Source organism: Tinamus guttatus, unplaced genomic scaffold (assembly GCF_059628265.1).
Source record: "Tinamus guttatus ecotype Peru unplaced genomic scaffold, ASM5962826v1 Tinamus_guttatus_pri_ptg000115l, whole genome shotgun sequence".
NCBI classification, from domain to species: domain Eukaryota; kingdom Metazoa; phylum Chordata; class Aves; order Tinamiformes; family Tinamidae; genus Tinamus; species Tinamus guttatus.
This window is the reverse complement of record NW_028288649.1, coordinates 6,169,857-6,197,540: the sequence shown is the minus strand read 5'-3', so window position 1 is coordinate 6,197,540 and position 27,684 is coordinate 6,169,857. Positions and strand designations below refer to the sequence as shown.

The 27,684-nt window shown below is 38.3% G+C and overlaps 1 protein-coding gene across 5 annotated transcripts in view; it reads left to right on the top strand.

Annotated features, from left to right (window-relative positions):
* RBMS3 (RNA binding motif single stranded interacting protein 3) overlaps positions 1 to 27,684 on the top strand; it is a 651,451-nt gene that overhangs the window by 565,894 nt on the left and 57,873 nt on the right. For all 5 annotated transcript variants that reach the window (XM_088521153.1, XM_088521151.1, XM_088521150.1 and 2 more), the window contains 4 exons: positions 1,039 to 1,145; positions 12,793 to 12,839; positions 19,673 to 19,769; positions 22,251 to 22,301. In XM_088521153.1, the coding sequence (XP_088377279.1) occupies positions 1,039 to 1,145; positions 12,793 to 12,839; positions 19,673 to 19,769; positions 22,251 to 22,301 (302 nt within the window). The remainder of the gene's footprint in view (positions 1 to 1,038; positions 1,146 to 12,792; positions 12,840 to 19,672; positions 19,770 to 22,250; positions 22,302 to 27,684) is intronic.

Genomic DNA, 27,684 nt, shown 5'->3' with positions numbered 1-27,684 from the left:
TTTCAGCATGTTTATGCTCCTGGAAACAGGAAACCGCAGAAAAGCTAGGTTTCTTCTCTTTCAAAACTCCCAAGGCTTCTGAAAAGATTCTGATATGAAAAATCATTCTTGGATTTCTTTGAATTGTACCATCCGTGATTCACCTCTCAGCTGATCTAGGCAGTAAAGGATAAGCCTGGCATATACTTAACAAAACAACTAGAATTTGGCCCCAGTTTTAGGAAAGAAGTGGCCAATGCCTGCTCCCACCAGCAAGCTCAGTATGGGTTGGGCTGAAAGATATTTTAGGAGGCTTTTAAAAGCTGGGTGGATGGCAAAAGATGCCAAGTTCCCTTCCTGTTGTACCCATTTGATGTGTGTTGATTTCTTCACAAGCAGCTCAAGATTGAGCTCCCTGTTTGGGTCTAGGGCTCTGCGGATCTGTGCTGTTTGACGTGGCGCCGGCCTCCACCACTCACAGACTTCAGTTTGGAGAGGAAAGGAGTTTTCTTGGCTGCCAACTCTCTTTTAAAAGAGATGTTAAGAGGAAAAGAAAGCTAATTGGACTGTGCTTGGCAAAAGACTTTATTATATTCCATTTACCCAGATTTTAAAGGATGGAGTGCTGAGGAACACGAAAATAGCGAAAGCACTTATTCCCTAAACAGATTCTTGCAAAGTTTTTACAATAAAAACAGAAAGCTGCTTTAGTAAAGCAGTGTTTATCTTGCACTAATGCTGGTCATGAATATGTGTCTAACTTAGCTGGAACTAATGCCTGACTCCACTATTCCACTATAGCAACTTAACATTCTGCGTAGGCTGATTATTTTTTCAACAATATTTGCTAGATTCTTTTAAGGGCTGCCAGTATATATTTTTTGAAGCTTAGTTAGTAAGAACAGCTGCCAGTGGAGTCAAGGCTAAAAAAGGCAAAAAATATCTGCAGAAGGCAAGATTTTACTTCAAAAGATCTCTATTACAAAGCACTACTGTTGCTGGTATAATCACTTTCTTTGGGGGGGATGCTAATATAGACTGGGTTTCTTGTCTTCACAGCCCCCACTGAGCCTTTGCTGTGCAAATTTGCTGACGGAGGGCAAAAGAAGCGTCAGAATCAAAGCAAATACACACAGAATGGAAGGCCGTGGCCCAGAGAAGGAGAGGTAAGTGCCACGCGGTGATTATTTCCCCGAGGCTTGGGAGAAGTGAGCTGCAGACCTGGAGGTCTACCTTGTCGGGCTGTGAAGGAATCAGGTAGCACACAAAATACAAGGGCCTCACACAGAAAAAGTGAGGGATAGTGTGTAAGAGGGGCCAAAGAGAGCGTTGTAGTTATGTGTATGGGTAAAGTCACAGGAAAGGGAATTTCAGAGCTGGGTGTGGAACTCAGCCCTGACACTTGGTGAACTCGCTGTCTGCAGCCAGACTTGAACCCAGTGAAACTTAGACTTAAACCTTGAAATGAACGATCTATTTACATCTTAGCAATGCAACAACATTTTATTTTCCATATATTTCCTGGGGCTAGAACAGCATCAGGGAATGTGGGGGCTGTTACCGAGTGGAAAGATGTAGTTGCCCATCTAGATTTATTGTCTACGTAAAGGGGCTCCAAAAGCTTATCTATCTGAGTTGGGATCTTCATTTTGTCCAGTCAAAACAGTTTAGAGTAGACTCGCTTCCATCATGTGTATAAAGTAAAAAAAAAAAAAAAAAAGGACACCAAAAAAGCCCTAACAGTTGCTTTCTGCTTAGCTATAAATAGTCTATTACTGGAGTTTCCTTTCCATGCACTTGTACATAAAATGACTCCAAATGTGGGTGAAATAAGAAAAGAATTTCTTTGACTCTTCAAGAGTTTGTTTGTTTTTGTTGAATGTTATTATGAGATAAAGACACTTGAATAAATGAGGTAAATCTGGTTAGAGTACCTTCTGGTACATTATTATAGTTATGAAGGCAGAAGGACTGACAAGTGTTTCCACCCTAAAAAAAAACATTCCTTGTGTTTATCATTGAGACTTTTTTTTAAAAAAAGCTTTGCTCAGTTGTGACCCACTAGAGTCAATGTTTTGTGTTTCCATTTCCCTTCCCTTCCCTCCTTTTTCCTTCTTCCCTCTTCCCTCTTCCTTCCCTTCCCTTCCCTTCCCTTCCCTTCCCTTCCCTTCCCTTCCCTTCCCTTCCCTTCCGTTTCCTTCCCTTCCCTTCCCTTTCCTTTCCCTCTCCCTCTCCCTCTCCCTTTTATTCCTTTTCCTTTTCTTCTTCTTTCTTTTCCCAGAGATTTCTGCTATATTTAATTTTACAAAGCAAAAAAACAAAAGATGTGTTATTTCAAAGTTGGTTGTTTCTAGAGGGTTTTTGCTTTTCCCTAACTACTTGATTTTCTAACGGATACTTTTTGGACCATTAGTTTGTGACATATATACTCCAGCACGATTGGTGAGCTCCTAAAACAAACAGAACAGCCTCTTGAAAATATAAAAATTGCTCCCTTCAGCAAGGTGGTTTATATGCTGTTCCAACAAAAATGCCCCAAAGTATTTTTGGCTCTGTGGACTCAAAGGGCCAGCTTGGCAGCCCCATTTGCTGCAAGAGATTGCAGTAGCCTCAAAAGGTTCATTGCGGTCGTTGACTCAAAAAATGGAGATGTCTGCGTAGGAGCTCTTATGGTTTGTCATGTTAAGGATCTACCAAAGAATGAGCACTCCAAGCAGGAGACTCAGGTCGTAGCATATAAGGCTGTAAAACCAAAGGCATCTGGGAGGTGGTAACAACCCTTCCAAAAGGTTAATAATCCTATTTTAAAAAGCTTTGAAATACCTTTTTAAATAGTAGATGCTACTGCAGACATTATGTCCACTGCGGCATACATACTCAAATCAATGAACAAGCAGACATAAAGCTAAAGCCACCAAGCTGCCGTTACGCCATATGGCCTCAGAGCATGAACTTACGGCACCTTATGTAGTGTATTTGCTGATCTGTCTGCAATGGCTCATAGTAAGGACTGTGATATATGAACTAGAGGCGGAGTATGTTTAGTTTGTTAATAGGGTAGAAATGCAAAAACTACTGTTCAGTGCTGGGAGACACCATTCCTTCTTGTTTGCAGTCAACTATCAAACCTCAAAGCTGTTATCACAGTGTAATCTGCAAACTTGGAAAGATTGCAAAAATGGGGACTCGCAAATATTTCAAGCTAGGCATATGCTCTATAGTAATATGGTTTCTCAGATTTTACTGACTTTCGGTTAACATCTTTCTGTGCATTGGGTATAACTTGCTGAAGCACTGGAGACAGTAATTCATGCTTTTACTGTAAGTCACTCATTTTTAGATTTCTTCCACACTGTCACATAATTTTCTTATTTCCCAAGTAAAATCCTCCTGTAGAATTAATCTTATATTTTACATGCAGTCAAGTTTCCCTGCCTCTTTGCCCTTAACTGATCTCGCTCTAAACAAGATGTGTCATTGAGTTCTTCTCATTGCAGCAGCACTCAAGTAACCTTCGACTATTATTCCTCTCAACTTTCTATTCTTAAAAAAAAAAAAAAAAAAAAAGACAGTGAATAGTGAGAAATACTTGTTCGGAAGACAAGTGTCACAGGTCTGATTACAGATGAAATCTGAAAATATTCCCCGTATCTCTCCTATTTCTTGAATTCTTCCCCAAAACAGCCTTGAAATAGTATTCAAAATAATAGTGTCGCAGGCCTCCAGCTGGAATGGGCAGAGCAGAAACCAACAGCTGGGCAGAATGCTTGGATGCAGGGGGAAAATGGGAGGAAATTTAGTGGGGAAGAACAGATTGCCACGGTGTAGCCTCTCTGGCCCTTCTGTTCTCCAAGTTTTTCCTCTCTTTTGTGGAGAGCTTCTGTGGAGTTTAGTAAGAGAAGCTTACTTTTTGTGGTAAAGTTTTCAGGCCATACAACAGAATGCAATGGCAGATTTTATTCTTATCGTACATTTTTGCAGATTGCTCCATAACCATACAGAAGTGCCATAGTTGTCTGTTAAATTCAGGCTGGCTGGTCCTCCTGCAGAATACAACCACTGAAATCCTGGCAGCAATGTAGTCTGGCCTGAAATTATCACTTCAGGGTAGAAATAGGCTTTTGCTGAGAGGGAAAAAAATAAATAAATAAAGCAAATTTCTTATCCCATATTTTGTTCTTGCTGTGCTTAGAGAGGCAGCAGAGTGGCCCCAGTGTCTGAATGCAGCATTTCCCGCTGCATGAGCCAGGGAGCACCGTCATCTAGAAATCAGGACTGATAATTTTAGCTATTTCCTAATTCTGCTTTGGACCTTGGGTACAGCCAGTTCTATGCCTTTTAAAGTGAGATCTTTAGGAATATACTGAATTTCTCTAGGGTTTTGCATGGTTTTTTTTTTGGTTCTTGTTTACTTGGGGTTTCTATCCAAAGGGCATTTGTAATCACTGAAGAATGCACGACCCCTCGTAGCATTTTCTAATCCTCACGCTCCCACTCTGCTTTGAAGCCTCGGGAAATATTCAGCAGATTGACTGAGGCATTTGACGGAGGATTTATGATGGCTAACAAATTCCAGACTAAGGATCTGAGGGCCTGGATCACTGATGACTTTTTTAAAAGCTGTCAAATTCTGCATCTAGCATACAGGTGCAATAAATGTGCAGACTGATAAATGCAAGCCTGCAAATGTCAGAAATATTTCCTGCAAAATTCTATGTAATCACTGGCACCATTTCTGCACAAATTTATCTGTTTTGATTTCTGATTCACACCACTAAGCAAGAGGGGAATTCAGCACTCTGTTTTGAAATGTTCCCTGACAAGATCATATTGAAGAGATGGCAAGGGAGGTAATCATATTCAAATTCTGTCTGCAAAATATTTGATTTATCTCTAAATTGCAACTGACATTGTAGAGGTGGGTGACATTCTTAAAAAAAAAAAAGTCATTAGCTGAAGATGCAACTGGGGAGTCAAGAATAGTTATAAATTCGGGTCAGATTGGGTTAAGGACTGCAACTTAAATAGTGTAAACTTAAAGTTTTACTGTAAATTCACTGGGTCATTGTTTTGATTGTTCTGAAATAAAAATCTTTTGATATGCCTACCAAAATGTGAATTTATTTGAAATGTATTTGGTAGAAAAGGAAAGATTTCACATAAACTGAAAATAAAAGAAATACTTTTAAAAATGCAAGTTAGTTTTTATTATTTACTTTCTTCTGGAAAGAACAGTTATGGAAATGGTAGCATTTCTGTATTGCGTCAGCCCAAAGTGATTTAGTATTTATTCATCTCTGAGGTGAACAAGACAGTATTTTTAAGTCTTTTGACATATCATTTGAAAGTTTCTGTAAAATTTATACCATTTAAATGTTTGTGCTGTGTTTCTAGCAAAGGCATATCATCATTAAAGTCACTAGTGAAGACACTCACTGTTAATTGTGACTTCCTAGTCACTGAATTTGGTCTGAGGTCAATTTTTCTGAATTTCTACCAATAATTCTTCTATTGTTTGTTGTCTTGCCTCCCTAATCTGGGTTACTTTTTCTTTTCTCATTTCTCAAGAGATTAACCTCCATTCCCTTCTCTTCCTTGTCTTCCCTCTTTCTCTTTTTTTTCTTTCAAAATCACTTGGTGAAATGTCTAAAGAGTTAAGCATGTTTTATATTGCTTCCTTAAAAAATACAATGAACTAGTAGCTTGGGAATGTCACTTTGTTAATATTTTTTCTTTTTATCTGCTACTCATTACAATTCTCTCCAATTCAAACGGTAATTTAGAGGGAAAAACATGTAAAAAAAAAAAAAAAGTAAGTTGGGAGATTTCTTGATTTTTGTGTACAGTCAATACCAGGGAAGAGTTGATCCTGCTTTTTGCCCCCTCTTTACAAGTGGCAAGCATTGAGAGTGCTGGACATATTTGCAGCTGATACATAGATTTCATTTGATGCTTCCAAGGAGATAGGTACTACCTAGTTGTGCTCCATTATCCTCTTTGTCAAGGGCTGATGCATTTTATACCTAGAGAAGTGATTATTCTTTTCTTTGGGAGATAATTTCCAGAGCAGTCCAAATACACAGCAATGTGCACATGCAGAAACCAGGCACGGAGGCATTTTTTGCATATTTAGCATACTTTATATTAGACATTGGTCAGTATTTTACATAGGTATGTTCAGCAAAATTAAGCAAAGAGAGGAATTGAACCTGAAGGGCAGTCTTACACAGAAGTAAAAAGCAGAAGGGGAAAAGATAACTGGCAGATAAGTGTGAACACAGAGCGCAGTGAGTTAAAAATGATTCGTGACACAAAATGCCACTCTTGTGGATAACATGTTGAAAAAGTGGCACAAATACCTAAGACCAATTTAGAGTGACTAGGTTTCAAGTTTCCAAAGCATATAGAAAGATGTGAAAACAATGACCTATATGGTATCACTCTTCCTAGAATCAGATCAGGTTTTTAATAGGGACAGTTATCACTCGTAGTAAACGCCTTGGATTATACCTCTCTCTAAATCAAGAACTAACACTTTTATTAGTGTTCACCTTTGGTCTTAGATTTCCTTCTGCTGTGGAAAAAAAAAAGTCCTGCCAGTTGTTGCAGAGATTTTGTTCCAAATTTCCTTCGAATTCTGCTGGTAGGACCATGTCTTCTGCTGTGCAAGAAACAAAGATGGAGATGAGATAAGGACATACTTTACTCTACTCTTCTGTATTCTTCACGAGTACTTGGTGAGCTGTCATTTCCAGTAGTGCTGCAACCATCCCTGGAAGTTTTCCCAATTTACTGTACCACATAAATCTATCGTGCAGATGTAACCATAATCCACAGATGAATTAACACTGAATCTGACTGATGGCAAGAAGGATATGCCAGATCCCCAGAAGCAGATGGTTCGTAGACCCGAAGACAGCAGGCTTAAATATATGAGTTGTCTGTGACTGTTGAAAATTATATTGTATTCTATAGATCTCTGTGAGGAAGATGATAATATCCTTTTTGACTTTTTTGCTCTTGTAAACTTCAGCCTTCATCATTTAATTCATCAGTTAAATTAAAGTGGGAGCAAAGTGACTCAGCACCATGAACAAAAGCTTTCTAGATTAGACTTCCAACCTATTCTTCAGGACAAAAATGGTTTCTAGTCTTTCCTCTGGGCTTCTGAACTTCTGATGTCTTATCAATTCAACCTTTGGTTCTCTGAGGCTCATGAATCATTTTACCAATTTCACTCCAATGTAATGTATATTTTTCTCACCATAACTACTTTCTTCTCAGAAGTTGCAACTGCTTAGGGAGCACCTTCATGTGAAAATGAAAGTTTTGAAACTCCCATCACTGGGAAATGCCCAATTTCTTTCGTATGCGTCTATATATAAAAGTTGTCCCACTTATAGTTTCAAATTCTCATTTTTTTAGAAAAATAAAGGTGATTCAGAATTTAAATTCAGAAATATTTCTAATACTATGAAATGTTTCTGAGAGAACTGTTTTAAATCAAAATAAGGAATTTTGCCAAGTTAACTTATCTTCTAGCTGAGCTTATTTTATTCTATCAGTATTTTAAACAATCTCATTTGAGTTGTTGCCTTCTTTCCTGCTTCTCTCTCTTCATTCTTTTGATTGTTTTCATTAGGGTGTCAGCTGTCAGGGCAGAGAAGATGCTTGCGCTACGGTGCCTGGCAGATAGTAGCAGTGGTAGCAAAACAAGTACTGGAATTTCACTGTTGAGATCTCAATTGATTCAACTGTAGTAGCAAACATCACACCCAGTCCCGTAGGACTGCAGCTTGCATGAAAAAAAAATGAGGAAATGAGGGAAAAAAAGGAATGAGCCAGAAGAGAAGGGGAGAAGAGGCTGCATTTCAAGTCTTAACTCCTGCCCTGATTCACCACAGTAATTCATGGAGTCCCAGTGTGCAGCATTATTTTTCCGAATCTCTCATTAAGGAGGAGAAACCCAGGGAACCTCATTCTTGAAAACCTCATGGCATTGAGGGGAGATCACCTCTCCTACCCACTGAAATGAAAGCCCATGTGCTTGTCTTGGGTGCTTTTGACAGGCTCCTCAGACCCCGTCTACAGAACTCCTACAAGGTCCCTGGCACCTGGTGAAGCTTCTCTGGTAGGAGCTGTTCATGCTTCCCACCAACACACGAGTTATCATAGAACCTAAGACTTAGTCATTTCTAGATACTTGTGTTTATTAGAAGGCAAATGCTATTCTGATGAATGTTGTTCTTGCTAAGGGTTGAGAGGTTTGGAAGAGAAATAACAAATCCATCTTATTTCACATGATATTGAAGATTTGATCATTTTTTTAATAATCATTCCATGAGTTAATCATTTCTTTGAAAGATTTACAAATCAAATTTACATAAGCAATGCAAATGTGATGGTCTAAGAGCCTTTCTAATGAGGGAAGTGTTCTCATTTATGTTCAAAACATAACACAGAGGGGGAAAAATACTTGTCATTTGCCCATGGAAAATTTTGAACAAAAGTATTCACATTTTTCTTTCAGAGTTTTCTCTTTCTTTCTTTCTTTCTTTCTTTCTTTCTTTCTTTCTTTCTTTCTTTCTTTCTTTCTTTCTTTCTTTCTTTCTTTCTTTCTTTCTTTCTTTCTTTCTTTCTTTCTTTCTTTCTTTCTTTCTTTCTTTCTTCTTTCTTTCTTTCTTTCTTTCCTTCTGTCTGTCTGTCTGTCTTTCTGTCTTTCTGTCTTTCTGTCTTTCCTTGCCTTCCAGAGGCTTTCTAATATTTCCTGTTACTCTTTTAAAGGAAAAAAAAGTTTAAATTTATTTAAAAAAAAGGTGCAGACTGAGACTCCTTTCATTAGAATCTGCTCATTCACTGGTTTCAATAATTAGAAAACTGCCGTACCAAAACAGTGAAAATATTTATTCCCTTGCCCTGTTTTCAGATATGTCAATAAAAATAAACACACACACATATATGCACACATACACACATAGTTTAAATGTTCTTTTTTAAAAAAATATTAAGTGAGCTGATTTTACTTCTGTGTCACTTACGGCATTCTGAACATATTAGTTGACTGATCATTGAGAACAGTCTTTATTTATTATTATGTGCAGGAATGATGACAGATATCCCTCTTACTGATTGCTTTAGAGCACTGCCTATTGGAATGATGAGATGCCAAATTTTCATTTAGTAGCCAAGTTTATGCCTGTTACCTGGTAAGGTGACATTAAAAATTTGATGGTTCAGTCATTCCTTAATAGAAAGCTTATGTGACGGATATTTTCCTGAAGCAGTATTTCATCATCCTCTTTTGGGTGGCAATTCATCATGCAGTATCCCTATCAGAAGGAGGAAGAAAACCTTGTCCTTTCACTGAAACACAAGGAAAATAATGATTTAAAAGAAGAAAAACTTCAATGCAGCTGAGGACTGCTATTGAGGCATTAAGCAACGCCTTAGTATAGTTAGTACCATATTAAACACAGTGACAGCTATATTCCTGTCTTTGCTTATGGCAATGTTGTTTCAATAAGCTGTACCTCCAAAGCATGGATATCTGAGGCCAACCCTAATATTCACTTTTTGGTATTTTTGGAATTCCTGTTTGTATATTATGGAAGAAAGTGGAGATGATTTTCCAGTAAGTTAATATTGCTCATGGTTTTTTGTTCCTGATGAGTGAGGATGCTTCAGACCATAAATCTTTCACTGGTCCGGGCTAACTGTAGCCTCTCCTGGGCTTCAGGCCAGTGTAATTTTGTAGGGAGGAATTACACAACTTGATGAGAAAGAAGTAAATAGTCCTCTCTTAGCAGCTATTTGAAATAGCAGCTGTTTAGGGCTATTCAGCACTGGGGGATATTAGCAGTATTGCTGGGCAAACTGTAGGTGGTGGACCATATGCGCATATTGCTGCACACTGTCTCATATTTGTCTGACACGAAGCTTTCACTGCCAGGCAAGTCTAACAGTGGTATTTAAGAGTGGTCACTGCTTAGATATTTGAACAGATTCTGGTCACTCCACAGTTGTATATTCAGTGTAGGTGAGAAGCTGTTAATATTTTGAGCATGGCAGTCCTCATCAATGGTCACCCTACTCCTCTTCCAAGTGCTGCTAATAAGTAAAGAATGTGATGTTAATATACCAAGAAATGAATGTGTACTGTTTATCTGCCTGTATCTGCACACATCTAGGGCATTTGAGGACCAACTGAAGGAAGGTCTGTGTCGTAAAAGCTTGCTCAAATATCGATGATGAGAAAGGTAACTGATATGGTCATAAGTGAACATTTGTGTGTCTCATCTGGACACTGTTCATTGCTAGAGCTCCAGTGAAAGAGCTTCTGAAATTTGTCCCTTCTGTACCCTCAATGTCCTTTCATTTTTACGTCAAAGAAAATGAAAGTGATTGGTTGTTCATTTTCTCCTTTCTTACACCCCCACTCTCTCCTTGCTGAAATTTTCTTCCCAAGTCAAACCCATCAGAAGTGTGGGATACAGCAAGTTGTGATCCAAGCAATTTTAAGGACCCTTAGGTCTAGAAACTCTTATTTGGAAATCTAAGATCCCTCCTTTCCCAAGAGATTATATTTTTTTTACTTAGTCTCAAGTAGATGTGTGACGAGATGTTAAAATTTTGACACCTTTATTTATAGAGAATCTCGTAATTTATTTTGAGCCTTAAAAAAAAAATAGAACTAGACCCTCTAGACCTTGCACATACTGTTTAAGTTGTCTTTACCAGCACAGGGATATAAAAAGAGAGGAATAACAAACTTTGCAGGTGTTGAAAAGTAAAAATAAAGACAAATAAAACAATATTTTTTCTCTAAAATGTATTGCAGCAGAAATATTTCTGATATTAAATTTTTATTGGCTGTCTTTTGGGTGAACTGTATACTTTTCCATTTGTACATATTGCAACTTTTCCAAATATTCGACTGGAAACAAGGAAATAAGGACAAGCTAAGTAGTTCATCCTTTTTGATTATTTAAACTAATGTTTAGGTCAAACTTAGCAAGGCTCGGCTTACCCTAAATTTGTTTATTCAACATTTCAAGCTCTCAGAAATAGTCATTTTTGTTGCTCTTTGTATAAAATGAACATATATATTTTAAAAGTAATCGTATGTTTTTAGCCTAAATCTTCTGATCTGTCCTTTGCCTGAGAGATGCTACATATTTTATTAAAACAAGGGCAGTTTCAATAAGCAAAAACATACCCTTGTATCTTGCTTAAAAGAATAATGTGAACAATATGCAGATTTCATAATTAAAAAACATACTTTTTTTTTTTTTTTTAATGCATTCACTCCACTTTGTTGTCTGGACCAAAAAAAATCACTTTTGCTTCTTGGGCAGCATCTGCGTAGATCAGTGGGCAGCTGCTGGGTCAGCCTGGCTTTTCAGCAGTGCCCTGGACCTGCTGGTCACCAGGGCTGTGGGAGCAGGCCAAGCTCCACGCTTCTCTGACCTGTGTGAGCAGCCATCTGGAAGGGGGCGCAGGCCCTTATTTAAAAGTACTTCGGTAGATGGGCCCAGGGGCATTAAGAGCTCACATCAAGAGCATGGACCCTGCCGCGCAGTTGGTAGAGCAGCTGCTTCTGTCTCGTGCGATCTGTAGGAAAAGCAGAAAGGGATAGGGTGGGTGCCCTGGGGTGGGTAGGTGCCATGTCCGTATTCAGCTGCTCCTAAAGGTCTCTGGAAGAGCTGAAGCAGAAGGAGCACCCTGAGCCCTAGGAGACCCTCTCCTCTAGCTTCCCACTCCCATGCCAATGAAGAAGCCTTCAGATCTCTTGTTAGAGCTATAGATTGAAAAGCGTTTCAGAAAGGAAAAAAAAAAAAAAAGGAAGACAAAAGCAAATGTTATGTTTGAGAGAGGAGAGACTGTCTATCTTGCATATCAAAGTGGATTTTTGGGAAGGCGCTGCTACCTTCCTCACAGCCACATTGGTCACCTTTGGGCCATTGGTGTGAACAGAGGAGCACTCGTGGGAAATTCAGGCTCCATCTCTGTTCTGTCCCTGCCGTTTTTGCTATACCTGTGGATGTGCTTCCTAATGGTGGTGGTAACAGTTGTTAACTAGATACTGTTTTGACATTGCCAAATCTTTTCGCAGAGGTCACCATCTGCTAGATGGTGAACTGCAGTTGAAAGGCTCTGAAAAGCCCATTAGCAAATTCTTTTGCTGTCCAGACTTCTAAAATATTTTAAAAGCCCCATTTAAAAACTCGGGCAGGCTTTTCTTTGGTTGCTCTTTTCTCCTTCACAGCCCAGTTTTTGTTAACTGCCTTACAGATATGAATTAACTATAAATACCTGTGACAGCCCAGGGAAATCAGAGGCAGCTGGGGTTGCACGGGCTGTGGTCGTTGAGGGAAAGATGAGACTTCTTCCCAAGTAACTCCTCTGAAGCTGGTTTTAGAGTATTTGCCAATTACTTCTGTCACTGAGAATAATAAGATTTGACCCTGCTGTGTTATACTTAACTGCATAGTCTGATGTAAATCCACTGAATTCAGTGGAGCTATTGGATGATATTGGTTGATACTGGGGCAACAAAGATACAGTTTGGCCTAGGTTGGTATGGGGTAATGATGACCAACATATTAAACTGACTCATTTCTAAGGGATATCTTAGGTGGGGAAGCTAACCAAACTCTCCCTGCTGCTCTGGGCCATCTGAGTTTCCCTGAGGGACTTCAGTTCTCCATCTAGGTTTTGTTCAGTTTGAATTTGTATTGACTTAGACTACGTTTAATGTCATTTTTTTCTGCAGTAACAGTAAAAAATCTGTTTTTCTTCCCTAACTATATGCAGGCTGGCATGGCTTTGACTTATGATCCAACAGCTGCTATACAGAATGGGTAAGGAATGCATGCTTTCTTACGCCTTTTAAAAAATTACTTTGAATGCCGTCTTCTGTTTTCTCTTTCTGTGGTGAAACTTACTCAGAAGGAAATTCACTGTCATATTTTGTCTAAAGCATGGAATGGTATATGGTCAAGTCTTCTAGTTTCCCTTTTCTTTTTATGCCCTGTTGTTTGCAATATCCATTTCAATGGGAAGTTGTTTTTCCTAATAGTTTCCATTTCTATTTGGCAAATGCTAGTCGTCATCGTCGTTTTTTTTTTTTTTTTTTTTTTTTAATCCTTCTCTGTCATGAAAAGGAAACCAGTAAAGTTTCCCTTCACTGACTGCTTTTGTTAAAATGATTATTGAAGATTCAAGCATATTTTGGATAATAGAGCTGTTACTTAATCTGGGTTCTCTCTGCTGGTTGGGCAGTTTCCATTGCATTGTGTGCATAGAAATGCCAAACAGGGAGAAAGCCTTAAATTAGTGCATGAGCAGATAGGATTTAGGGGCAGAATTCTGAACAACGCTTTTTCACTTCTTGCCTTGAGCTTACCGACACAAAGAATTAGAACTATTTTCTACTTCAGCAGAGAAGTCACACCATTTATCTTCATAACTATGTTTCCAATTATTTCATGAGCTAAAAAACCAGATGCATGATATCTAGATATCCTTTCAGGTAGCTTAACAATAGTTTAGAGAGAAGCAAGAGGTTCAGCCCTGAACTTCTTGACAGTCCCTTTTTGACAGAGAGGGATGTTTGATGTGATTATCAAATTCCATACATAGTCTCATCTGTGTTTTCCAGGTGAAGGGGAGAATGTATTGGCATAGAGGAGAATGGGTTTATTTTTAAGTTTTGTTACAGTACTGCTTTTTGAAGCATTTAAAAAACAAAAACACTTAACATTCTCAGTAACTTCAAAAAATCAATATCATGGTTAGCGTATTTTACTTAATTGCCTTTTACAAGCAGTGTCTTTGTGGGACTTGTATTCCCATGTTGTGGAAGAAGTCCGAACAACTCAGAAAAAAAAAGAACATTTTTTCTTCAGGACTCTTGTTTTCAGAATCCTTCTTGTTCTGGTTCCCTGGTCAGACCGCCCAAACAAATCTTCCTTCTCTATCCCTTCTCCCATACTATTGTCACACTTTTCAGCTGGCAACAGATTATAGGCTATAAATAAAACCATCACTAGTTCATAATCCACTAGTGTTTCATTTAGACAACTGGCTTTTATTTCAAGGGAATTCCTGTATGTCAGTTACGTGAATGCTTTGGAAATTGTAGTTTGAGTGATCCTTGGAGATTATTATCACTTCAGTTGAAGAATGATTTTCTGAAATTATGAGAATTATCTGAGGTCTGGACATCATTTATATCAGAGAGTGTTCTGCACTGCTCAGGTGTTCAGGTCACTCCGTTGTTTAAACATGCTGTCGCTGATCATTGGGAAAAGAAATAGTATCCAATGGCAAATCTCAGCTCTGCAGCTTCTTACATATTCTTTCACTTGTAAAGTATGAAATAAATTACAGCATGTGTTATTACTCTATGAATGATAATTACCACTTTGATGTACCTCTTTTTTCTAGATCATCCAAGTAATTTCAGTTTGATCTGGACAAAATCATCTCCTTCAAAATGTTCTTATGGTTAGATTTTGACTTCATGCACATCATGAGAAGAAACTATTACTATGTGGAAAACATTGATTTGCCCACAGAAAGTTACACAGCCGTTGTTCCATCTTCTGGTGGCATCTTAAAAATGCTGCCGCCTTAGGGTCATCAGGACTGTCTGATTAGATTCTTTTTATCTCCCCAAGCATTCATTTGATAGTATTTATATATCCTATAGTTATAAATTTTTACTATTTTTTATAAGGCTCTTTACTTACAAGTACAATAAAAATATGACTCATAGTTTTTATTTTAGCCAAGTGTGGGAGCACCTTGATGCTTTGCTTGTCGAATGCGTAGATGTGATTTGTTGCTCAGCGATTCTGTAGATGTGTATCATAGCAGCTATGTGGCCATGGTATGGGAGAGCTACAGGCTATTTTTCACACTACTGGATGAAGTGAAAGAGGTTAACTGAAAGCTCAGTAAATGTGAGTTAAGAAACAAGTTGTTCTTCACAAAGGGAGTGAGCACAATGTTGATTCTTATAGCTCTGCTGTGTTGCTCATGGACCCACTTGGGTAAGATGCTGCCTAATACTCCACAGTAGGGTGGAAAAAGAGGCTAAGATTTGTGTGGAGCAACCTTACCCAAAGATCTGTGAAACTAAGGCTACCTGAAGCAGCCTTAGTTCAGTCAGGTTGAGCAGGTGTTGCCATCATATGTGGCTGACGAGGAGTTGTTGCCATGCTGTGATAAGCAAGAGTCACTTGGTGCCCAGCAGCATGCAGATCAGTGAAGCAGGGCTGGAGAAGAGATATGTGAAGATACCACATCCAAGAGGAAGTTTCAGGTGAGGTGCGTATTGCAAACTCCTCAAGAGGTTTATATTGTATTGGGATTTGGTTTGGAGCTTAACCAAACCTTGGGAAGAATTTGGACTCTTATGTGTTCTTCAGATGAAAAGGCAGGGATTCTCATTGCTTATGGTGTAGTACAATCATTTTTATTATGGTATAACTGCATATTTCCTTTGAAAATCTACGGTGGGAATAAAACAAAAACAGAGAGAGAGGCTTTCTCTAAAAACAGCCAAGTCTTTTACTCCACAAAGGAATAGATAATTTTCTTCTGAGTCTGTTAAGTTGTGAGGGTTGATTCTTCATTTCATTATATTGTTTTTAGGCCCATGTAACTCTGTTTAAGCACCCAGCAGGGTTACCTCAGTGTAAAACTGGTATAATGGAGCAGAGAATCAGGCCCACAGTGTGCCAGAGCACTGCAGTGTGAGTTACAGCAGAGGTAACAGCACACTGCAGTAGATTAGGTCTTTCCCATGCCAATATCTATGCGCCTTTTTGTTTTATAATCAGGCTTTCCTGAGTTGCAGTTGTAAAAGTACTCAGGTTTTATTTTGGGGTGTAGTGTGTCTGTTGTAATATGTAATTGATTTTTCAATTTGTGGTATTAATATTATTTTAGTGGTTTAATGGACTCATGCACAGAACAAAATATAACTCTTGTACTTGCATTGTAAAGACTCTCATTTAAAATGTTGCTGAGACTAGAGTCCTCTTGGCCATTTGACTAAAATTGCAATGTACTGTATCAGTTTAATATCTGATATCTAGGGGACTATACTGTGCATTTGCAGGCCAATGGTCTCAATATTCAGATAGGTCTTTTTCATCTCAAACATCTGACTCTGTGGCTTATTGCAATGGAAAATTGCTGCTGTGATAACGCTTGGTAATACTCCTACATTATGTGAGCCCCAGGATACTATTTATGAATCTGACTTTTTCAGTACTGCCTGCAGGCATGAAGCATGAGCAAATGGTGTTTATTGCTGTGCAAATAGGGTCTCGCTCTTGTGCAGACTCTGTGTGGAAGTTTGCACATTCCCCCATAGGATGGGAACCATATGGATTTTTTTTCTTTTCTTTTTTCTTTTTTTTTTTTTGGCAGGCAAATAGCGACCAGACACTACAGATAATTCAGTCCCCAATGAGGAGGGAGGGCTGATAGGAGATGGGAGGAGAATGTGCTTTGTCTGTTAAGCAACAGAAACTGTTCTTAAAGTAGTGCCTGTGTGTGCCTAAGGATGTGCTGTGAACATAGTTCTTTTAAGGTCCCTGAAGACTACTTTCTTTTACACCCTTCATGAACATCTAGCAATATCTTTTTTCTTCCTTGTGATCAGTGTTATTTTTCCCCCTGGGTTTATGAAAATCATACATGCTAAAAAAGTGCCTTTTTAATGCAAGGGCACTGTCCTTTTTGCCTCTTCCCTGCCACCTGCATTTCTACACGTTGGCTTCTAACAATGCAATTGCTGTAGAGGAACAAGGTCACTGTTTTGCACCTGCTAAAAACTTTGCACAGGCTGCACATATGGCTGCAAACCATGTTTATGTCTCAGCCTTTTGGAGGACTCTCCTCAGACCTCACTGAGCTACTACCACAAAACCTGTAGCTCTCAAACCTACAAAGCACAAAGTTCTGCATGTTTTAATGCCAAGAGATTTGGGGATCTAATAGAACAGTAAGTCTAAAATGAGTCAAAGCTAACATCATTGTTTTTTTCCATTTCTCTTTCCAATGTCCATATTATATAAACTGACAGTCCTCCATTCGCTTGGACAGGAGGCATCTTTTGCCTCATGTCACCTCTTCCTGAGACTAAAGGGCTTCAGCATATACTTGTTCAGTTTTTGCCCTGCTGAGTTCCCCTCCGTGATTTCCAAGTCCTTTTAGATGCCCCGCAGAATGAGTGATGCTGGAGCAGGACAAGAAGTTTTGTCTCTGAGCGTAAGGGATTTCAGATTAGGAAGTGCTTGATCTGCACCCTGTGACAGTAACTTACATTGTTAAAACTGATTTATGACTATTGAAATTGAAATATAAGAGCTAGAGGGTCTCACATTTCCTTCCTTTCTCTTCTTTGACTCTCTGGTTGCATGTATTTTCACAGTATAGCTGAGTGTCCTGATGATATGTTTTATTTGATGCAAGTTTGAGAGCACTGCAAACTGTGACAGATAAATGGTATTGGCAGGGGTGTCGGAAAGGTTGTATTTTTCACATTACCAGAGTGTACGTTCTATGAGCTTATGTACTATTCAGATAACTGCACCTCTAAGCTGAAAATGAAATGGTTAGCTGTCTATCAAGCTCCTGGCTTAGCACACATTTTCTGTAAATTTGCTAGTATTTGCTTGGATTTATTGGAGTGTTTATTCCAAAAGATCAGCATTACTTTCAAATGGGAAGTTGTTTCTCTGCTGAACTCTCTGCTGTCGAGTGGTTCGCGCCCAAGTGGCAGCATTTCACCTTCCTCGGGAGCACAGCGTCAGTCCAGCCTAATAGGTACAATTGGAGCTGAAGTAACAAAAATGCATTGTTTTCTCTGAAGAATTTTGTTTTGAGCCTGCCTTCAGTTCAAGAAGTTTATATGTAATTTCTAGTGGTCATTCTACCTGCAAGAGCAAATTCTGTCTGTCAGCTGGCCATTGACTGTTTGCTTTTGCAGCTTAACCTTCATTTGGGAACAGACCTTTGTAACAGGACTGTATCATTAACGTGCATCATGCTAGTGCCATAAACAAATCCAACCAGTGCTAAAAAAAATATCCTCCCAAGACAATTTGGTGGGAAAATAATGGAGTATGTTTGATATGAGCAGTAGGATATAAATACTGCTAACTTCTCATAATAGGATGCATACAAAATTGAACAAAGACAGTTTTAAAATAGTCTCTGTGTGAGCATTGTGAGGGCAGATAAATGCTCCTAAAATAGCAATATATTTCTATTAAACAAAAAATCACTCAGACACCACCTGCTGCTTTTGGCATCTTAAAATCTTATTTGGAATAGAGAGAACAAATGATTGCTTCTCTGTCTCTCTCCCCTTCTAACTTTGAATGTTTCCACCCAACCTTCAAAGACGGCAGCCTGTTTTTCCAAGCCTGTTGGTTGGATGAACTCAGTGATTATTTGAGCCTGCACCGAGAATGAATACATCCAGTCTGAACTAGACTGATTAGTACTAAAGCCGGGATGCCAGGGTGATCAGGAAATAGAGCACTTGTTAAAACACCAGTAATGATTTTTTTTTTTTTTGCATGGCTCTCATCGAAAGCTACTGTTGATTGCCTCAGTGTAAGGAGGAAAAAATAAAGGATGCAGGGAGTGCAGTCCACTTCACTGTTACAGAGCAAGCATATGTGCAAAATCTTCTTTGCTTGTAAGGCTGGTGCGTGCTGTATGAGAGCAATCTGCATGAAGTTTAAATGGAACAAGAGACCATTGCACAGGAGTTTATTCCTCTCTTTTTTTTTTGAGAAGTCAAAAGATGTTGGCATTCTGGTAGCTGTAAACCCACAAATATTCTTTTTTTAATGCATTTTTCTTTATTAGCGTGTAGTTAAAATGCAAAAAAAATGGCAAATACAAAAAAAAAACGTTACAAGCAACATGTTAAGTACTTACTTACACAAAGCACTAGCAGTGATATTTTCCAAATTATAGTTTTATCAATAATCATTAACCCACAGGGAAAGAGAAAAAATACAGTATTTATTACCAGGAAGCAAGAAATGACACAACTTTTGTTCATAATATGCAACAGCGGAAATAAAAACAACTATATTTGAAATTTTCAATGCTGCCTGGAGCATTTAGACTCATAGTTCTTGATAAATTTCTCTGAAAGATGGGTGTCTAATACTCTATTGAGATGAATATGAAAATTTCATTCAGTTTCTATAATCATCCCTTAATAAAATAATTCAGGCATAATATATATGCCTGAAACACTAAATTGTTAAGATCTGAAAAGAAAACATTACTGTATGTATAAATGAATCAGTATCATTGTCTTTGATATTGTGAAAGAAATTTCCTATCACTAGATAGCACTCTGGAAAATCGTCTGTCTTTACATTTTAAATAACTACTTTTTGTATTGCAAGGTTCTATAATTCTGGTAGTTTAAGTGGAAAAAAAAAATGCTTGTGTAAATATTCCATCTCCTTTCCATTGCCAAGATTTACTTAGTGGAGCTATGACATCCTTTTTATTGTGTTTTTGGAAATAGATGGACATCATTACCTGGGCACATTTCTTCTGTCTTTGCCTGGGAGGCAGTAAATTAGTCAGTTGGAGTCTAGCAGTCAAAGGGTTCAAAACTCTTCCTTTTGTTCTTTGTTTGCAGATTTTATTCCTCACCGTACAGTATTGCAACAAACCGCATGATTCCACAGACATCAATCACGCCATTCATCGCTGCTTCCCCTGTCTCTACATATCAGGTACGTCGGAGTGTCACTTGTCTGCTACGTCTCCCGTTTAAATAGGTTTTGGATGCAGATGAAGGCAAAGTGTGAGGAAGTTGTGTGAGTGCTTGCACTCTTGCATCACACTTCCAACAAAAGGCTTTTTAGGACTACACAGGTATCATTCGGTGTAGGGTTTTGAGTATTCCTTGTGTTTCTTTATGCTAAGCAATAAACCCCATCTTTTTATTTATTTATTTTAGTCATTAAATAGCATTTTCAGTTGACAGTGGCAGAAACTTATCATTCTTAATGAAATGTTGTCATTTGACTTCCTTTCAATGGAAAAAAATATATATATATAAAATGCATCTTTTTATAATTCATGTTGGCTGCATTGTGGTTTGACCTTTTCACCATAGCTGTATTTGTTCTAGTAGCAGCATCCTTTAATAACATTCATTTTTATCCAATAATCTCTAACAAAGCAAGGTACTTTGGAATAATTGTCCTCATGTCCTTCTTCAGTCTCCCACATGCTTTGTCTTTCAGAGCTTCTCTTTTGAGCATATCGCTCACAGGTCTCCACTGGGAAATTATTGCCCTGGCTTGCTGAGGTGGAAGTCAGAACTTGGTTGTATAGTTTTTTTTATTAGCCATTCTCTGGGAACATATCACTTCCATTGTGAAGCTGATCACTGCCTATTTGTTTTCCCATTTCAGTTATTGCTGTCCTGTAGCATCACTGCTCTTCCAAGACTGAGTTCTATCTGAGAAAAGCTGTCCAAAATTATCAAGTTGAATGGTGGATTGTTTTTTATGTTAAGACTTTCTTGACTTTTATATTCTTTAATCCTGGAAGGCTATGTTAAATTTCTCAAGCAAAATTTGTTTGGATAAGTTCACTAAATTTCAGTAGGTGGCAACACAAATGCTAAAGTTCCAGAAGACCTGGTAGTATCAGTAATTTCCAAATGCACCTCACCTATGCGTTTCTCAGTAGCAAATCTGGCTTAAGAGGTTCCTCTGTCTCATATGCAGCAACTTATTCCCCTCCCTTCTCCACAGTTCAGTTCCTGCTGTGATGTGTCTGCAGTATAGGCCATTGGTTATCTTTTTTTTTTTTTTTTTTTTAATACTCAGATCATTTTCCATATGTAGTTTACAGTTGAAGTCCAAAGACATTTTCTTTGGCATGGCTGAGGAACTGACAGGAGCAAGGAACAGCAGAAAGCAGTGACACCTCTAACATTTTCTTTTTCTTTTCTTTCTTTTTTTTTTTTTCTAATGGGGATTCACAGTAAAAAAAAAGTGCAGCAGATGTGTCTGTGCACGTCTACCCCATACTGTGGGTAGTAAATGAGTTTCATTTTAAAGTTACTACACTCAACTTGCTTTTCAACAAGAAATCTATTTCATTCAGCTTCATCATAAAAAGAAGCATTGAAGCACATTGTAATTATACAATTAATTCTCAAATCTTGCTTCATGAATGAAATCACAGGGCATCTGAAGAGTCAGGGCTGTGTAACTTACTCCTACTTGTCCCTTTTTACACTGTCTGAGATGCCACACGGCCATCTCTGAGTTTGTGGTTAACCACTGAAATCTCCACAGATGTCTGCAGCAAAGGTGTATTTTTGTATCCTTCCTGTGTGCCGAAATGCCTGGACTGGTGCAAAAGGAATCTAGGACACACAGTTTCTGGAGCCGGATCTAAGCTATGCCGGCCACATGCTGACATGTGGGTCACCCACACCTAGCACAAGAGGAAGCAGACTTGGATATGCCACCGCAAATGCACAAGATATCTTACAAGTTTAAGCGTTAGAAAATATATATATATATATCCATGAAATCTTTTGGATGTCGCTAGTGAGACAGAACAACAAAGAAAGGTTTTAGTGGAGTTCTGGTGGGAATGGACCCCACTATGCCAAGGTAAGAGCTGCCCTGGGAGACAGGAACATTTTAAGGCAGCTTTGACATGGTAGCTTTCAATTAGAATAAGCTTCAAAAGCTTTGAACTAGATCTGTAGCTCTTATTGAATGGTATAAATTATTCTGGAATCTCTGAAAATATTACACCTTTGAAGGTATGTAGAGATACTTTTGAAAATAAACTTTGAGCAATTTGTACCATGTCTGGTACACTGTCAATTGGACGATATACTCATGACTACATTGATAGATAAAAGCAAACAAAATACAAATGAAAAAGTAGGACTACATGGAATATTGAAGACAGCTATATGAGAAAAAACAATGCAGGTCTTAGAGGTGGTGCAGTCTCACAGACTTCTGCGTTTAGTGGAAAAATATCAATTGAAATTTGAAAGGATTTTTTTTCTTAGTCAATAATTTTATGAAGCATAAATGAATGCTGTCTTATGTTACATTACTTAGGCCTTTTATCAAAATTAATTCCCTAGTTGTGAAAGAAAGAAATATTGTAGATAATTCATTGGAGTTCTGCTTTTTACTTTCCTATGCTAATAAAAAGTTTTTGATATGCAGGTCCAGAGTACTTCATGGATGCCTCATCCGCCATATGTTATGCAACCAACAGTAAGTGGATGCTTGTTCATATCCAGCTAGAAGTGCCTCACTCTGCTTGTCAACCACATACAAAATCCTAGGTGCTGTAAGAGCAATCAGCTGCTCCTTTTGACAAGAACATTCTGCTCTGAAGATTCTGCTTCTTTAAAGGATACTATTTGATTTAGTGAAAAGGGGAGGCTGGGTGACTTAAGTTATCTAATTGCATTGATTATAAGAGAATAGCAAGTGCTCAAATGTAGCTTCTGAAGCTTTACTTCACAGACTGCAAGATAACTACATTCCTGCATACTTTGAATTGCCAGGATCAACACATGTTACCCTTCCCTTATATGCTTATCCATCAAAAAGTCCTTTGTAGTTGTATATACTTTAAAGGATCCTCAATGCCGCATTAATGTATTTCAAGTAGTGAAAAGGGGTAAAGCACAGCTGTCTTACAGATTCTCTGCCAAATCTGGATCTGCTTTATGATTTGACCAGTCAAATCTCTTTTTTTCTGAGAAAGAAATATTCATCCTTCATCAGTTTCTGGCTACTACTTAAAGCTGCATTACACGTTTAGTTTCATTCTTTAGAAGTAGTGGAGGTGAATTTTTGTTCACCTTGCTGAAGAGTTTTGACACAGTTTGCCTAAATGTTAGTGGTATACCAGAAGGAAGCAACAGATTGAATCCTGCTATGCCTAGATTTCTTTAGGTGTATAGTTTTGCTTCTTAGATTTGATCAGTTTCTCAGATATGGATCCACTTAAGAGTGTTTTTAAGTGAAATTCAAATGTGTATTCCACATAAGCATAGGTAGACTGATTTATATGAGAAGATTTTATGTAAGAAAATTAAAATGAAGGTGTGTGGTTTAGGATTGTCCATTATTCACCTCTGTTCAAATATTGTGGTTTCAAGGTAAGAGTCACTTCTACTAGCATTTTTTGGTAGGAGAGAGCAGTGTGAACATGATTACCCTACATGCTTTCTTAGTAGCACAGAACTCTAATCCCAGTTTGAAGCCTCCTTCCACATCCCTCAACTCTTTGGAGCCAACTTCTTCAGTTTTCTCCAACCAGGCAATGATCGTAGTGTGTAACTAAATGTCTCCTGGAAGGCCAGTCCCAGCTAGTGTGGAAGAAAGTATTTCCTGCAAAAGAATTCCACTAGAAAATGATTTTGGGAGGGGTCAGAATGAGAATTTCCCCACTTGGAAGACTCTTTATCTAATGGTTGGAACTGGAAAAGAACCTCCTAATCTAGTTGCCAGCGCAGCAAGGAATCAGGCCGGCAGCCTCACTGCCTCATGCTGCAGCTTGTGGATCTGGATGGGCAGTGCAGGGCTTGCGAAGGGACCGGTGCAAATGGGGAAGGCCTGAGCTCTCCAATGCTCAGGCAGGACACAAGCAGCCCTACTTGAAATGCTTTAGTTACAGAGCAAGCAAAATTGCTCGAGTGCCTTTCAAGTGAGCAACCTAGAAGCCATCACATAGTTTTCCAAACTGAAAAACGGATTTCTGTTTTTTACAAAACTGAAATTATTTCAAAGATAGTTTGGTGTGACAAAAGCTTTTTCGGCCAGAAACACTTCTTGAAAGAGATCCTGAACTACCTCTAATGATAACAGGCAAAAAAAAAAAAAAGTATTTGTGGAGAAGTTAGAATTGTTGTATATGCCACAATTAGGAAAATGTTGCATAAGCCAAGGAACAGAAAGCTTTACCAATATATTACACATTATTCTTTGTCCCAGCAAAAAATATACCCTTTGATTGAAACTGTTATTTATCATAAATCAGTAAATTTCAGTTCTATTCTACCAGGTGTTCCTCTGTTCAGCAGAGCATTTTTCTCCAACAGTAGCAGCTGTGAGTATTTTGGTGTGGTAATTGGATATACTAAGAGAAAACAATTTGGTAAAGTGCAGGGAGGAGAAAACCAATTCTTAGAGTGAGTGGTGGCCTCACTATGCTAATGTAAGTTTGTGTTCGTTGCCTGCCAGAGAGTTGTATCAAGTAAGATATGTGTGCTTGTATGTGGAAAAGCAGAGAGGGAGTGGGTAAGTGGTTTAACTTTTCAGGCCAATGTTATTGCCATTGTGGGTTACCTCCCACAATTCCTGTAGCGAATCTAGTCTATTCACTGCATTTTTTTCCTATGTGTTTCCCAAGCATATATACATGTATGTTTTAATAAGTGGACATAAGACAGGTAGTACTGAAGAAGTGCAAAAAAAAAAAAAAAGAAAAAAAAAAACCCTGCTATTTCTCAGACTTCGTCCTGAGCTCAATTCTCTATGAGAAACATCTGAGAAGCAGTAAAGGAATCAGAGAATCGTTACAGAAGACTCAGGAGGTGTTAGAATTAAAGGCATTAGGTTGTGTTAGTGCATGCCTAGCTAAAGACTCTATTCTAGGCACCTACATAACTTAAAAAGTTAAAAAAGAAGAAAAAGAAAAGAGGATGACAAAGTTGGCAGAGTTTAAGATGGAACTGGGAGCTTCTTAATCCGGTTAGCTATTTGTTTCCTCTTGTAACTTAGTTTGCTGTGCTATTATCTAGATTGTCGCCACTTTACTTCACAATATGCTCTGAGATGATTGATTGTGGTGCGCTGGAAGCCGGTGCTGATAAATATTACATTCCCCTTGCCACAGGAAGGAGAACGTTTTGTTAAGGCTGTGTTATTCTTTGAAAATAAAGTGAATAATGATGTACTCTCTTAGAGCAAGCACAGTTTGAACTGTTTAAAATGATGATACTTCATTCATTGTTTTAATTATAAGAATAGGCTAAATTATGTTACTGCATGATTACAGTTTTTCCTTTCAGAGGAAAGGTCCTACTTGATATATATGTGTAATTTAACACCAGGTAGCATCGCTCACACAAGAGGGAAGTGGGGACCATGCCGAGGAGGAGGCAAAGGGGGATTTGCTGCCTTCTGTGCATGGACAGGGCATTTTTTCAGCCAGATTTGTGTACTGACTGTCCGGAAGCTGCACAACGTAACCACCCCACAGTGGACGCAGTCCTGGGCCAAGTGTTGTAGGTGTCCCTGCTGGAGCAGGAAAGTTGGCCTAGATGACTTCCAGAGGTCCCCTCCAACCTCAACCGTTGTGTGATACGTGTTTTCCACCTCTCTTATATTTAAATATGATGCTTTTTCTTCAGCAATAGCCCCACAGTAGTCTGGCCTGCCAGAGATTTGCTGCAGATTTGTTTTTTATACATCGTTTTCTACCACAGCTTCCTGATGCATATTTGCATTCTGTACCCATTTACTTGGTGGATTAAAACTCACCACTATAATGAAAGGTCATATCCCCACTTCCCTCCATAGCTTTATAAGTATGACAAAATAAACCTCTGGTCCTAATAGATAGCAAAATATATATACTGAAAGAAGAAAATCTATATTATTTTCCCTTCCCCAACCTGGTGTACCATCTTCCTTGTGTAATCTCCTTAAAAGCAGGTAATAACTACAATAACCTTCTGTGAGAACAAACACTGAGAAATATTTTTGCAAGTCAGTTAAGGCAACTGAGGACTCTGCAGGTCAGTTAGAATTTTCTCTTGATTTTCTCCATAATTTTTAACTTTGAGATAGTAGGTTAATGCCAAAGAGCAACTGCAAATGAAATTTTCTTTTTCTTTCGTTGTTGTAGTTATCATTTGTTTCTGTTAGCTTTATACTAAGAGACACTGAAAATTATTTTCCTACAGGTTGAGGTAGCATTGTTGTTTCAGAATAAATAGTATTAAAATTGTTCTTCTGCCGGCTCAGAATGGTCACATGTTAAAACCACCCACATCCTTGTGCTTTCACAATCTTTGGGGTTTTGGAAAACAGAATTCTTGAATCATGTGGACATGATGAAAAAATTACCTTTAGGCTCATGTGTGACTCAGACACTTTAGAAAATATTTCATTTGTAAATGAAACCTTCACAGCCTAATGGGCATACTGACTTTACTAGGTCCAAGTGAGAATGTTCCAAATATGCCAAGTTTTTTGTTTTTCCGTGCGCCCTGTGTGATTTTACCATCTGTAAATGGAAGACAAGGTCCAGAAGAATTATGGCAGTGTGGGGCTGGAGTCATGTAGACACAGCTTTTAATGCACTAATCAAAGGCAGGACTCTGTTTAGTTAACTACAGCTTTCAAAGTACAGTGCTCACACATCCCTATTTGAAACAAGTTTCGTGTTTCACTAATGCCTTAGATAAGGGTGGATGGATAAAGATAACAGAATCAAAGCATAAATGGAAAAAGAGTTATTCTGGGCATTTAGAATATTTGCTGTATTAGTGATTTTTTCCTTCTCTGAAGGCCCTCTGATTCCTCAGGAAAACTTTGTTGTTTAAAGTCAATTCTTACACATTTCATTTTATTTAAGGTTGTCATTAAAGCAAAACTTTTGATTCAGGTTTTTATTGCAAATAGTTCATTTATTCTTCCTATTAAGGGTGAATTATTTTGGTGAACCAACAAAAATCTTCTACCCTCATGCTGTTTGTGCACACAACTAGCTTCATACTTACCCCTCAAACATTCCCTTATAAAACTCTGTGACCGTAGCAATCATTGGGTATGCATGAATAGCTTTTCTTGTCAGTCTTGAATAGTTTCTGCATAATGAGAACAGAAGGAATATGCCAGTGGCAGCATGAAGGGTGCAAGGAAAGCAGCATATGGAAAACCCTACTATTGATAATGATTAAGTGCATTTTGGAGGGCTTCTCCTCTGGACATTTCTCAAGCCCTTGCAGCCCTCCTCTTGGAAAGGCCAATGTCTTAACAAACACCCTTATTTTTTTTTTCTGCTTTCCTTCCTCTAGCCTAGGCCTGAATGTAATCTGTCTTTCTTTAAAAGCAGCAACAAAAACGTTTCTTATTTCACGAGCAGTGTAAAACCCCCAGGCTGGTGAGAAGCTAGGCTGAGTAAAGCCTCTAGAATCTTGCCTTTGATTGTTGTGTATGAACGTAGCATGAAAAGTACAAACTGTCCAACTGAAATATATCAGTTTTCATTTTCTCACTAGTGACTCTGTTGTTTTGGATAATACCCAAAATACCACAGCAGTTTCAGTGTTTTGATTCCTATGCTCCTGAACAAAGAAATCCCTTGTGCTCCCTTCAGTGTCTCCCAAGGCTGCTTTCTTGCCTCACATTTGTTGCTCTACCTTTTTAGCAAATAGAGTCCATCTTGTGTTTGCGTGTATGAATGTAAGGCGACGAAGTATGTCCTCTGTACACAGTTGAGTCCAGTATCCAAGATGAAGTGTAAGAGTTCAGCTAGATGGTATGAAAAGTAAACAGGAAATAGTCCTTAGAAATTGGAATCTCCAGCTATTCTTTTAACTTTTTAGCTGTGTATTTTTAAGCGATCCTTTGAACA